The 13,455-nt window shown below is 43.9% G+C and overlaps 1 protein-coding gene across 1 annotated transcript; it reads left to right on the top strand.

Annotated features, from left to right (window-relative positions):
• The first annotated feature begins 101 nt into the window (after positions 1-101).
• Positions 102-1,082, top strand: LOC103801412 (TSC22 domain family protein 1). The gene has a single exon (XM_009073825.1). The coding sequence runs from the start codon at positions 118-120 to the stop codon at positions 352-354; it is 237 nt and encodes a 78-aa protein (XP_009072073.1). The 5' UTR covers positions 102-117; the 3' UTR covers positions 355-1,082.
• The last annotated feature ends 12,373 nt before the right edge of the window (positions 1,083-13,455 follow it).

Raw genomic sequence — 13,455 nt, 5'->3', positions numbered from 1 at the left:
CGCGCGTGTGCGGCATGGCCGGGCACCGCTCTGCGACCCCGGGCCTGGCGCTGCGCTGCTTTCCTAACCCACAGCGCCTGTTCTTCTGCCTTCCAGGATCTGGTAAAGAGTCACTTGATGTACGCAGTAAGGGAGGAAGTGGAGGTCCTCAAAGAGCAAATCAAAGAGCTGATAGAGAAGAACTCCCAGCTGGAACAAGAAAACACTCTGCTAAAAACACTTGCCAGCCCGGAGCAGCTTGCCCAGTTCCAAGCGCAGCTGCAGACTGGTTCCCCACCTTCCTCTTCCCAGTCACAAGGGACAACACAGCAGCCTGCTCAGCCGGCGTCACAGGGGTCGGGGCCTTCAGCGTAGCTCACGATGTCGTTGCCATCCTGATCGTTGGCCTCTGGACTGCCCAGGGCGAGAAGGACTAGCGGGAATCCGTCACAGCCATCCTTCATCCATTTCAGTGCACATTGCAACCCAGACTGCGGACTCCATGCCCTGCACACATCAGAGGAGGCTTCTCCCCCCTGTATTACGCACTCATCTGTCTCCCTCTTCCCTCCCTTACCCCGTTGGCTTGAAGGAGTTTTTGTTCTTAGGTTGGTTGAGTAAAATAAACTTTTTCCAGAGAATTAGCACAAGTACACTGGGGACTCGAGCAGCTTCTGCAGATGGCCAAGAAACGAAGCTGCATGCCTGAATTTTTTGGTTTGATTTTTAAATCTTCCACTCATCCAGTGATACAGCTGATACAAGTGCTTTTCGAGCTTGGAAATGTGAAGAAATAGACCGGAGTAAAAAGTGATGGTTCAGTCCCCCATAGTGCATTGGGGTTCCAAAGTGAGGACTGATGCATAGGATCTAAGAGGAAGAGGGAGAAAGGTAATTTCAGTGTTTAACACTTAATTGTCACCTGAAACCTTAAGTGCAAATACTTGCACCGTTTTCTGAAGCAGTGGACAGGTGCATAAAGCTGTATTATATATAGAAAACAGGTAGGTGACATACAGTTGGGTCATAGGTTAATCACAATGAAGGTTATTTGCCTACTGTATATTTGTGTATTTAGTGTAATTACTTTGTAAAATAGAAAACTGTAACTATTTAGGTTGTACAGATTGAAGTTTAGTTGTTTCATTGGCTGATCTGAAGAAGTTTGAGGAGGGTGTTTTTTTTGGGTTTTTTTTTTGTTTTTTTTTTTTTTTAATGCTACAGAAATAAGAATGCACCTACGCAACTGTTCAGAATTTGGCAGATTTATGCTCTTCGTGTAACTTCTGAAGTTCCCTGGCTGTTGATTATCTTGAAGTAAGTCATTGTTCATTGTAGTTTGGTTCAGAAAGGAAAAACCACTCCAAAAATTATCAAACCCCGCTAGCAAAGAATTTAAAAAAAAAAAAAAAGATTTGATTTCCCAGTATGGATTTTTTGCATATGATCTGTATAGTAGTATGCATATGTTTTTGTGCATGTTCTCTACAGTTGTAACACGTCGATGTATTTAACTGTTGCACTTGTCAACTTTCAATAAAGCATACAATGTTGATAAATCACTGTTTGTATATTGTACTGATGTTAACCGCAGTTACTTTTCAGTCTGTTGCAGTGCAGTTTTACATGAGCAGTGAGGTCAGGAAGCATAAGTCTGTGTGCAAGATCCTGCCTTCTTCGCTTCAGAGCTTTAGTTTCTGCTAAAAGTGCAGCTCCTGCTTTCCACAGTTCTTTGGAACACAGAGATTGTGAAGTCAGACAAAGGATGTAGGGGAGTAGAGTGCCTGACTAAGCAAAGCTGCTGGTTTTGGTCCAGTCCTGTACAGTCAGGCTTGTAGAGTGCCTTCTGTACATTGAGTAGTAGATCAGCAGGAGCACAGACATCTGTTCTGTGATCAGCCATGAACATGTAAGTTGTTCCCTAGTGGCAAACTGCATCCTTTGTGGGCACTGCTCATCCCGTGCTGGCAGCAGCTCCCACACCCTTAATTCAGGCTGACAAATGCAGCGAGCACTGCAGCTTCCCTGGTGGGTCAGCCTGCATTATCCTATCAATTCTGCATTCTGAAGGTATTGAGAAGAATCTCCACTTCTGTGTTTAGCTAAAACTTTTCCTTCAGTTTGGAAAAAATACTTACTGCCTCTTCAGTAATGATTATTAAAATGCAACTGAATCCAAACCTACGAATTTCCAGGTGTATGACTAGATAAGGTGTGGCTGATGAGCTGCAACCAGGGGAGCAAAGGAATTTGCAGTTTTACGGTGGATTGTGTTTGCTGGTGTTGACAATGTGAATCTTGGACATTTAAGACTATTAATGAGATAAAATGGTCAGTACTGTGAGTAGCAGCACAACACTCCAACCTTGAAAGCAGTGGCCTAAAATGTGAATAAATTAATTTGACTTAAAACATAATGGTTAATTACAAAGTTTTTTAATGGAGTCATATTGCTCCATATAATGAAACTCAGGAGATAACTTGTGTAACTTCAATGTATTGAGAAGAATCAGGTGTAGCAGAGCAAACGAGAAGTCCGAGGGTTGGAAGGTACGATGGGTAATCCTTTTGTGTAGTTTACAGCTGAATTCTTGCTTTTGGATGCTCACCAAGCAGCAGTTCAGGCTCAGCTTAGCCGGATCACAGCACAAGTAGTTGGATTGCCATATCAAAGTGCCTGCGTGAGTGTGTCTCTGTGGGAGTGCGAACTTGAATTCGTAGTTTGTGTTCTTGAGATTTCAGTATGTAATTTAAAGAGTGTTCTTAATGAGGAAACGCCAGAGAGAAATGTGAGATTTGTGGGGTTTTTTTCATGGATTAAGCTAAAATTAGAAATTGATGATAGCCTTTGTGGCAGAACAGCACTCGAATTATTTGGATCTGACAAAAGGAATGCTAATTTTGGTGCTTTTTAAAGGGCTTGATTGTTTCTACTTGCCTTTATATTCTGCCTGTCTCTTCAGCACTTCCAGGCCGTAACATTGAGTATATAAAAAAGTCAATCTTTATACACAGATCAGCTTTTTCACCCGCTTCACTTACCGAAATTTGCAGGGTTATTTGTTTGTTTAAATTGACCTCTAGGCTTTTTTTTTTTTTTTTTTTTAAGAACAACCTCAGCATCTTCTAAATCCAAGATACTTTTTTTTTTAACTTTTCTTTAAATAAGGTATCTGGAAATCTTCAGGTTTTTGGTTAGGTGATACATTAATAAGTTTAGTACACTGTACCTCAACTTTGGCAGATCTGGTCATTTACTCTGAGGTACTGAACAGTTTTAAAACTATGGAGCTGGCTCTTGGAGCTGTTCATTAATTGCTAGAGTTAGGCCGAGCAACCTTTTGTTGCTGAGATGATTTTAGCAATAGCTCTGTCAAAACTGCAGCCTCTCCATGAAAGGGATTCAAAGAGACTAAAATTGCACATGAAATCCAAACAAAGAGTAGATGTTTGTCAGTTGTGTTGTAATACTTCTGGAATGAATTGTTTTGATTTTTGCTTTTGTTCTAGAACAAGTAACTTTTCAGAGAACTTTAAATCAAATGTTATCACTGGTCAAGAGTGTTGTCTTTTTCCACCAAAATTTTTCTTTGTACTAACCTCAAGATGCCCAGGTTTTCATCCATAGTGAGGGTCAAATTAGTTGTAATCCATCTTTTATATGTCAGGCTTTTTTATTGTCTGTGTATCTCCAATTCAGTAACTTTAGGCTATATTTGGGCTGTTTGTCATTTAATGTCTTGTTCACCATTACCTTCATACTTCATTTATTTTTAACAGCAATATGATAAACAGATCTAAGGAAATGATTACTGAGACCAGGTTGCTGGTTTTGCCTCTTGTGACTTCATTTTCTTTTTAGCTAATAATATTTGGCAAATAATTCTAAGGCAAGTCCAGGCTGCTCAAATTCTGGGGGCTCTGCATTTACCTGAGTGTGCAGGTTTTGGCTGGAATAGAGCTAGTTTTTTTATAGCAGCTTGTATGAGTGTGTAGTGTGGGTTTGTGCTGAAAACTGTTGATTTCATTACTGCCGAGCAGTGCTGACAGTGTCAGGGCCTTTTCTGTCTCTCACCCCATGCCACCAGCTGACCCAACTGACGACAGGGATATCCATACCATATGGCATCATGCTCAGCATGTAAAGCTGGGGAAAGAAGGTGGATGAGGAAGACATTTGGAGTGATGTTTTTCTTCCCAAGTCACCATTACTCATGATGGAGCACTGCTTTCCTGGAGATGGCTGAACATCTGCCTGCCTGTGGGAAGTGGTGAATGAATTCCCTGTTTCGCTTTGCTTGTCTGCATGGCTTTTGCTTTAACTGTTAAACTTTCTTTCTCTCAACCCAGAGTTCTCTCACTTTTATGATTCTTTCCCCCATCCCATTGTGGGGAGTGAGCAAGTGGCTGTTGTGGCACTTAGCTGCCAGCTGGGGTTAAACCACAACAGTCCTTTTTGGTGTCCAGTGTGGGGCTCGAGATAACATCAGATTTTATTGGAATGTACCAGATCAATCTTGCAGCTGTTACTGTTGTTTAGCTATTAATCGACAGGTTCCTGTTTGCCATGGGGCTTGTTTGCCTGACCATGTATTAGAGTCTAGTGCTCATTAGTGGCTGGTTGCTGTCCTGCTGTATTGCTTATCACCTTACTCTGCCGTGCCTGGGAACACTTTGATAACAGCCATGGCAATGTGCTGGGGCTGGCAGATGGCCAGGGCATCGCTGCTGTTTCTGAGCTGCTGTACTGGACAGACTGGAACTTCAGTGTGAACCTGAGGGACTGTGACCTGTGGATGAGTCCACCCAGGAGCAGGACAGAGCAAGTACATCTCATAATGTCTGGCTGTGGTTATGTCTGTGCCACAGCAGGTGTTTCCCTGAATGGATTGTGGCCCAAGGCTAAGTCCATGCTGGAGAAGGTACACCTTGAAGCATCAGTGGCTGTGCGTGAGGTCATGTTGGAGTACTTGAAACCGCTCAAAGAGACTATGGATGTAGGTAAGTCCATGCCACAGCAGGTATGCCCCTGAAGAGACTGTGGCTCATAGATAAGGCTTCACTTGGAGCAGGTTTACTCCTAAGGGGCTGCAGTCTGTGGAGGAGTCCAAGCTGGAGCAGGGGCAAGGGGAAGAGTTAACTGCAAGATTAAACCCCATGGACTGGTCCAAAGGGACCAGGGGTGATGATAGTAATGGAAATAGCGTAAAATTGTTGTAACCTGGAATTTGAGTTGCATGTTATAGGAATTACTACAGTAGGAACCACCTGGATCAGTGGAGGACAAGCCTTACAAGAAGCAGTTGCAAGTACAGCAGTGACCTGACCTGAGCTGGCTTTAGTGCCCAATAACTCCACACAACACATCACATCTCCTGTCCCAAGTGACCACCAGAACAGATGGAGACCAAAGTCATGGGTGAAATAAACATTTTGTGGATGTTTGTGGGTACTTGACAGACATTTCACAGGGGTGGTCTGTAGACTAAGGGAATGATACCTGTGTATTATATCAAAGGATGGTGAGAGTGATGGTGAGCAATGAGGATGTATTGGATAGCACAGGACCTGGGTGTGATGTAAATGGGAGTGGTGAACGTGCTGGTTCCAGCTGGAATAGATCTGATTTTCTTCACAGTAGCTGGTATGAATCTACATTGTGGGTCTAAATACATATATGTGCTGGTTTGGGCTGAAGTAGAGTTAGTTTTCTTCACAGTAGGTCATATGGGGCTGTGTTTTGGTTTTTTGTGCTGAAAACAGTGTTGATAACCCAGATGTTTTTGTTACTGCTGAGCAATGCTGACACATAGTCAGGGCTTTTTCTTTGCAGTGATGGCATTTGTCTTCCCAAGTCACTGTTACATGTGACAGAGCCCTGCTTTCCTGGGGATGGCTGAACACCACCTGCCCATGGGAAGTGGTGAATGAATTCCTTGGTTTGCTTTGCTTGTCTGCGTGGCTTTTGCTTTACCTGTTAAACTGTCATTATCTCAACCCATGAGTTGTCTCACTTTTCTGATTCTCCCCCATCCCACTGTGGGGAGTGAGCAAGTGGCTGTTGTGGCACTTAGCTGCCAGCTGGGATTCAACCACAACATTAAGGAAGAGAAATACACTTCAATAACATGCCTGAAAACTGTCCAGAGAGCACCCAGACAAAACCTCCCAGCAGCAGTGGAGTAAATGCAGTGCCTTAGAGATGCCTTTCCCTAATTCTTATGGAATAAATCAGTGCCTGGGAGGCAGCTTCCTGTGTTTCAACTGCAGAAAGAACCCTGCAAGGCTATTTGGGAATTACCACCCTTGATTTCTGTAGCTGCAGTGCATTTATTTATCTCAATACAAAGAGTTTTAATTATTATTTATTCCTTGTAGGGCAAAATAGGAGCACTCGAGCTTGCTGACTGAAGGCATACTTGTTTAGCTTAATACGTGCCATTCGCAAAGCCTCTCATTAAGCATCTTGAGTACGTTAGTAACAGTTCACATCTTGCAGATGATGCATTATTTCTTGTTTTTCTCCACTCTCTTTAGGATTATACTTTGTAACTTCCTGAAGTGTGCTGGGATAAACCTGAAAGAAGTTAGAAATTCAAGGAAATTAGCCCAATTCCAACCTTTTTGCTGTTCATTGTTACTTCAGATATATGAAACTAAATAGAGGATGGTTGGTGGAACGAGCTCCTAGGAAGTCTGGAATGAGCTTAGGCCTTTGAAATATTCTGAAAAACACCTGCCACTGGCCTGATCTTTTCCCTGCGATGAGTAAGCAGACTCTTGTGACTGCATTTATTTAGTATGTGCTGAGCTAGGCCAACAAACAGCCTGTTTGAAAATCCCAGGGCAAGGAGTTTCCAGCAGACACTGGCACCTGCCCTCCTTAGTCGGAGTCCAATTTCCAACAGGAGCAAAGCCAAGCTCAACAATGAAGTTAAAAGCCAAACCATGAATAAACTGACTTCCTTACATTGTAAATATGTCGGGAAAGGGCAGCAGTTCAAAAGGGAAAAGGAGAAAAACTGATTATTTTCCTTGAAACTAAGTCCCAGGGGGTGATTGTCCATTGAGATGCCCCCAGGAGAGTTGCAGTGCGCCAAGAAGCAAGAGATTTTGGGTAGGACATGGCCAAGAGGCCTCCAAAATGTAGCACAACAGGAATTTGGCATAACAACCAGTTGAGGAAAGGGAAAACAGTTCTCAAAAACCTTGTTCCTGAGCTAAACCAGATTTCTCAGGCCATCTTGAAGCTGAACTTTGATTCTTCAGCTGCGTTGGGTGGGGGTGATTTTTAGTGATGTGTATGTGGTAATGCATATTGGATGTGGTTCAAGTCATCATGAGAATGTGGCTACAGGCAAAAGAAGAAGTAAAAGGGTCATAACATTCCAATTTACAGTCTTCTAATTTGAGTGGACTTAAAGCTCTCTGAAAGTCCTCTCTCTTTGGAGCACTAAAGGCACTGTAAAATGGTGAGAGGTTGAGAATCTGACAAGTGCAAGCTCAGGGCAAAACCATCTCAATCTTGGAAGTAACAAAAGAACAGTGAGCAAAACTTGTGAGCCTTTAAAAAATGTCAAGGGGAACAAACCTCTATGGCCTTCAGAATGGAAAGCAGATCTGTTGTTCATCAGGGAGTATGGGAAGGGAGAGAGATGAGCTTATTTGTGGATTATTTAAATTACTGTCAGCTGCTTTCCAGTCCAACATACACTCAGGATCTCTAGGAGTTGGAAGCTGGGTATCTGTGCTGAGCTCTTAGATCTCCCCCCAAAAAAATCTTGTTAAAAGTATCTGCCTGCATTATGCTCCCCGTGGAGGCTGCAGTAAATGGCCATTCTTCCTTCCATTAGTTTTATTACTGAGAACCAGCCTGTTCTGCCTCTTTGCTGCTGCTTTAATCGAAGCTTTGCTACCAGATAGCCATCAGAAAAGACATCTGCAATTCAATTAGATATGTGCTTAAACTCACGATCTCTGTGAAACTGGCTGCTGCCAGAACAGAGTGCCCTCCCTGGGCTTGCCGTGCTGCAGCCTGCAGTGCTCTTCACTTCTGCCTCCTGCGGCTGGCGTGTCCTCCCTTCTGCCCTGCTGGCCCTGCTTACAGATGCTTGAAATGAGGACCCATTCCTCTCAGGAGGCTGGTAGATGTTCATTTCTTCTTCCTTGCAAAGCAGGAGATAAGCTAGAGACTTGGCACCACTCAGGAGCAACAAAATCTGCTTTATAACATACTGAAAGTGGTTGCTGAAGGTAAGCATCCTTCTCCCCCAGGAGGTAGGATGAATGAGCTCCAAAGCTGCTCCAGGGGTAAATTATTGCATCTTTTTCATGGATGTGAAAGCACAATGATTTGATACCAATGTTCACACCAAAAGAATTTGGACTTTATTTTCAGTGCCATACTTCAGTCTCTGGTGCCATAGGTGCCCATTCCAGGGCCAGCTGGAGAGTGCCACATGGGGCAAGGAGAGGGCTGCACCTCTGCTTCCTGCCAGCTGCTCCAGGGCTACCACTCTTGCTTGTAGGCACCTTATGAGGTGACAAAGGTGAGGGCCAAACACCCTCTGGGCAGACCAGACCACTGATCCTCTGCATGGAACAGCTCCTTGGAAGTATTTCCGTGCCCCTAGAGGCCCCTACATGGCTTCTAAGTGATGTCAGGCAGGTCACTGATGTGTACCACAACCTTGTTTATAAATAGTCCCGCAGGTTGTCACAAAGTGCTTCAGTGGTCTAGCTTAAAGCATTTCTAAGAGCTGATTATGAAGGCTAGCAAAATCACAAGTGAAAGCAGTCACAAGGGAGGTGTGTGTGGGCTTCTTTGTAGAAAAGATGCAATTGATGAAAACCCCAAACCTGAAGAGAAGTGAAAAGTGAAGGTGAGCATGGGGACTGGATGTGGCTTGCAGCTCACTGCAAGCTTCCCTGTTTGCAGGGAGAAGTGGCCCCCAGCTGAAAGAGAGGCAGACTGAATGCTTACCTGGGTTGGGAGAAAAGTAAATGGGGATCAGAACAATGCAGCTGAGTGTAGCCTTGATGGGTCTGAGGCTTGTACCTGTCCATATCCCCAGTACAGGGTTTAGCAAAGCCTTAGTAAGCACCCTGCAGTCATGGGCTTTATCCACCTGCCTTTCACTAGGGATCCACCCCAATGGTGACAATGGAAGTGCTTCAGGGCTGTCAGGCGAGATGAGAAAGGAATGGAAGTGTACGTGCAGGCGGCAAAGGAAAAAGTGCCCTAGCCCATCTCTCTATCTCCATGAGCTTTAACTTTTAAACTAGTGATCAATGGTGGTGATGGATCAAATTCAATCATGCTCTTATGAGCACCAGTTCCCCATCTAATGGGTTTATGCAGAGCCAAGACAGCCTGTTTGCTCAGAAGGCAATTGCTCCTCTTTACTACTTAAGTACCATAAATGCACGTGGGCTTTCTAAGGAGTAGCAGTAGCTGTATCGCCAGGGCATGTGAGGAAAACTGAAGCAGTACCAAATGACAATAGGACACAAATAGGTCAGGACTGGGGATGCTTGAGTACATGCAGGATAGTGGAAGCTGATGGGAGAGGCTGTGTTCTGGTGTGACTCATTGGATGCCAATACCCACATTGAAAATGTCAGAGCTAGGCAGTGATTTTACTCCAGCCTTGGACTGCTGTGGTGGCACTGCTAGCCAGTAAGGTCTGGGAACAGATACCAGGGCCAAGCAGCCATGATGAACCACATGCAGAGGAGGGGAAATTTGGAAAGGCTTCCAGAGAGAGCCCTTTTTTCCCTACCTCTCTCACAATATTGTTGTTCTTAATATATTTTTAATAATTGAAGGGAGTGAAATCTTATAGGGGAAAAGAAGTCTAGCATGAGTCCCTATGTGTTTTAAAGGTAAGTATGTTTGAGGCTACTTTTCTACTGGAGCATCCTCAATGCCTGCAGTGTTTTAACTTGGTCCTGGACAATCTGGGTTTTGGCAGAACAGTTGTATGTGCCCAGACCCCCCAGGCCATCCATGCTGAGCCCAGTGGATCAAGAGGTGGAAGGCCTGTAAGACCAGCTGGCCATTGCCCACCCACTCACTCTTCCCTCGAGGAACTGGGGTTCTCCTTGTGAGGGTCAATGCTCCCAGCCAGTGCTGAGACACATGGGGCAAAGAGAGGGCTGCACCTCTGCTTCCTGTAGCACAGGGGAAAACATTCCCATTTTCCATGGCACTCATTCCATCTCAGCATGGCTGCTCATAGGCAACCTGGAGGTAAAAGCAACCTGTATCACAACTCTTTGTATTTCACCATGCTGCTTCAGTGGCAAACACCCCTTTCTTTTTAAAAAGTTTCCTTTGCGGGATATGAAAATACAGGTATCAGTTCTTAGTAATTTAGAGAGGAAAAAACTCATATTTACAATCTGTTGTTTACAGACTAAAAGAAGGATTAGATCCTTTGCCTTTTCTCAAGATAAATTTAAGATGGGCATTTAAATTAATCAAGAGTGATGCTAAAAATGCCCCAACCGAAACTAACATAAACAAAAAACATCTTGCAGAAGGCAACAGAAGTTCTGCACATGGTGATTTTTGGTGGGTTTGGTCATGTAAATCCTACCCCAGTCCATCCCAGGGGAAGAAAAATCCTTCCAGGACAGCCATCACTGTTCCAGCTCCTGTAGCACCAACCAAACTAGGAGAAGGTTTAAATGAAAACACATACATCCTTTTGAGACGTTGCATATGAAAACTCTCAGACATCAATTTCATTTTTAAAAAGAGAGAGAAGTAAACCAGCCTTTATTATTGGTCTAAATTTACACAAAAAAGCCCTCAATTTCTGTCTATACTTAACTCCAAAGTTTGCCAATGAGGCTACTTGGTAACACCAGTACAGACATAATATATCTCAACTATCATCTATGTTAGAAGCAAACCCAGGATAAACCTTCAAGTATTGCCAGTTTCTGATGCCCTGATCATAATGTCAGATTGATTTGATGTTCCTCTTAAAATACGAGCTCCTGAGATAATGCTGCTCCTATGAGACTTGTACATTCTATTAAGAATGAGTCAGCTTCTAGCCTCCAGTTTCTGGGTAAAAGAGCTGAAAATACTAAACGGCTGCAATACACCAAGCTAGAAATCAGAAAAGAAATAAGAGAAAAAAGAATCCAAATTTATTTCTTAAGGTTAAATGACACATTTGGACCTGACATTCTGGATAGTTAGGCAGATCTGAAGCTGTGTTGGAGCAAACTTGTTCTTGTGCCCTGGTAGTAAAACAAGATGCCTTTGGTGTTATGGTGCCCTGATCCTGCATCAGATTAATTAAGGGTTTGGGGTTATACCAACACAGGATCAATCTTCCTGTTTCATAAAGTGGGACTGATTTTTTTTCTTGATGTGTGTCAGTTTCATGATATTTAAGCATATGCTAGATCTTTAACCTTAAATACCTTTAATCTATTTCCCTCTCAAGGAGCATTTTTGTACTCGTAGTATTTCATCTGGTGACTCATATTATCTGCAAATAATCAAGCTGAAATACTAATTGCTTTTGAAGAGGAAATAAATGATGACATTGTTCTGGATCAACAAAAGCAATTCCATCTGTTCCTTAAGGCAGGAATAAAGGTTGCAACCTTGTTTACAAAACCAGGGAAGGCAAAGGGCCACTCTCTTTCCGCTGTACAGACAGGCGAGGAGAAGCAGCGTTCAAGCTGGGATTGCACAATGCTACAGCTCTAGTGAGCCCCTTAAACTTAGCCTTCAGTTCAGAAGCAATGATGTTCATTCGTTATCCCAAAAGACCTCCGGAGTCTTTTGTTATGGCTTCATCAACCTGGGCAGTGTGTGGCACCAACTGTTGTGTAGTAGATTGCTTCCTTGGAGAGAGGACTCTCCACAGACTGGGCCCAGGCAGCCAGGGTTAACACCCTTCAGTGCTCAGAGGGATGGTCACCTACAGCCATCAGCATTCTATCACATGCCCTCAACAGCAAGGGCAGGTCTGTGCAACTGGAACTCTCCAACAGCAAAACTCCTAAAGCTCAGGTTGTGTTTTAAGGGTCAAGAGAAAGCACTGACTTTTTTGTTCTCCAGAAAACTCTGGCTAAATCAACTACACTGCAAAATAGCAACAGCCCTTTCCAACAAAAATAACCAGCCACAGTGATGATCCCATCTCCAGTCCCCTACGTGTTGTCTTTGCAGAACTACATCAGGAGCATAGCAAGGGACGGGAAAGCTGCTTGGAGAATTAGAATCATAGAATAACAGCATCGCTGTTGGTTGGTTTGCAATGCCTAACCAAAACCTCTAGCCTCCCAAGCTCTGCATTTCTGACCTTTTCTCTCAAGAATGATTTATTTCACATTAGAATACTTACTGCTGGGTTGAAATGGCAAATGTACACTATCCTACAGCTTTTGTTTCTAATCAACATGCATTTAAAAGGGGAGAGAATGACCTAAGGCTCAATTGTTTCTTGAGCAGCCTTTTCTCTGCTGATGCCAGAAAGTCATTTTCAGGGCAGTGACACCCACTGACCCAAAGCATCAGGGGAGGAAGGCAGACCTAAATGTGAAGTGGCTAATGCTTGGTGTCTGTTTGTACTGCACATACTGACACACAACCCTGGTGTGCAGAGACCTGGGCTGCACTGGGACATGCTTCGTGTTTTCACGCTGCACCAACATGTGATTCTGTTGCTACAAACAACTCCTGGTGCTGAAATGCCTGCAGACTGGTGCTGCCTCAGCTCTCTTCCTGACCTTGGGTGGTGTGACATGAGTCCTTCAGCCCCAGACTGGTTCAAATGCATGCTTCGAAATGAGGTTATCTGGGAAGCCAAGGATTTTCTCCTAGAAGGGTTGAGTGCTGGGCCTCTGATGGCTTGTGCCTGGCATGGGAGATGATGACCTGCACCACCACCAACGCAGCAAATGCCATTGTTTCTGCAGGTAAGAGTACAAGACCAGGTTTGGGTAAACCTGAGACTTGTTATCTCCTGACCTGGGGTTCATCCCACATAAATGTAGGGACATTGTAACATGGATGTAGAGCAATGGAACCTTTAAGGGGCCTGTGGAGGTCACATGATCCAACTTCTCACTCAAAGCAGGGCTAATTTTGGCATTAGAGCAGGTCACTCAGGGCTGTGTCCAGGTAAGTTTTGGAAACCTCCAAGGGCAAAAACTCCTCAGCCCTTCTGGGCAACCTCTTTCAGGTTTTGCAGTGGGTTGGGGTTTTTTTCCCCTAACACCCAATCAGACTTTTCTTTGATGCAACTTTTGTCTGGTTTCTACAACAGAGTCATTCTTGATTTCTTTATAATCAGTGTGAAATACCAAATTTTGGGCCCATGAAGTTTCTCACTTCTTTTGGGGTGAGATAAATTGCAAGTTTCAGATGAGGAGTGCCCATCTTTCCCTGCTGGTGAGACACACTCGCCTTGTGCATGCTACTTCCCTTCCACTACCACTTATCCC

The sequence above is a fragment of the Acanthisitta chloris genome, unplaced genomic scaffold, assembly GCF_000695815.1.
Source record: "Acanthisitta chloris isolate BGI_N310 unplaced genomic scaffold, ASM69581v1 scaffold4764, whole genome shotgun sequence".
Taxonomy (NCBI): domain Eukaryota; kingdom Metazoa; phylum Chordata; class Aves; order Passeriformes; family Acanthisittidae; genus Acanthisitta; species Acanthisitta chloris.
The sequence above is the reverse complement of the archived record's forward strand: the minus strand, read 5'-3'. Positions and strand labels throughout refer to the sequence as shown.

What these genes read in the sequence shown, in the direction of transcription:
- LOC103801412 (XM_009073825.1), top strand. Translation starts at nt 118, where the DNA reads ATGTACGCAGTAAGGGAGGAAGTGGAGGTCCTCAAAGAGCAAATCAAA.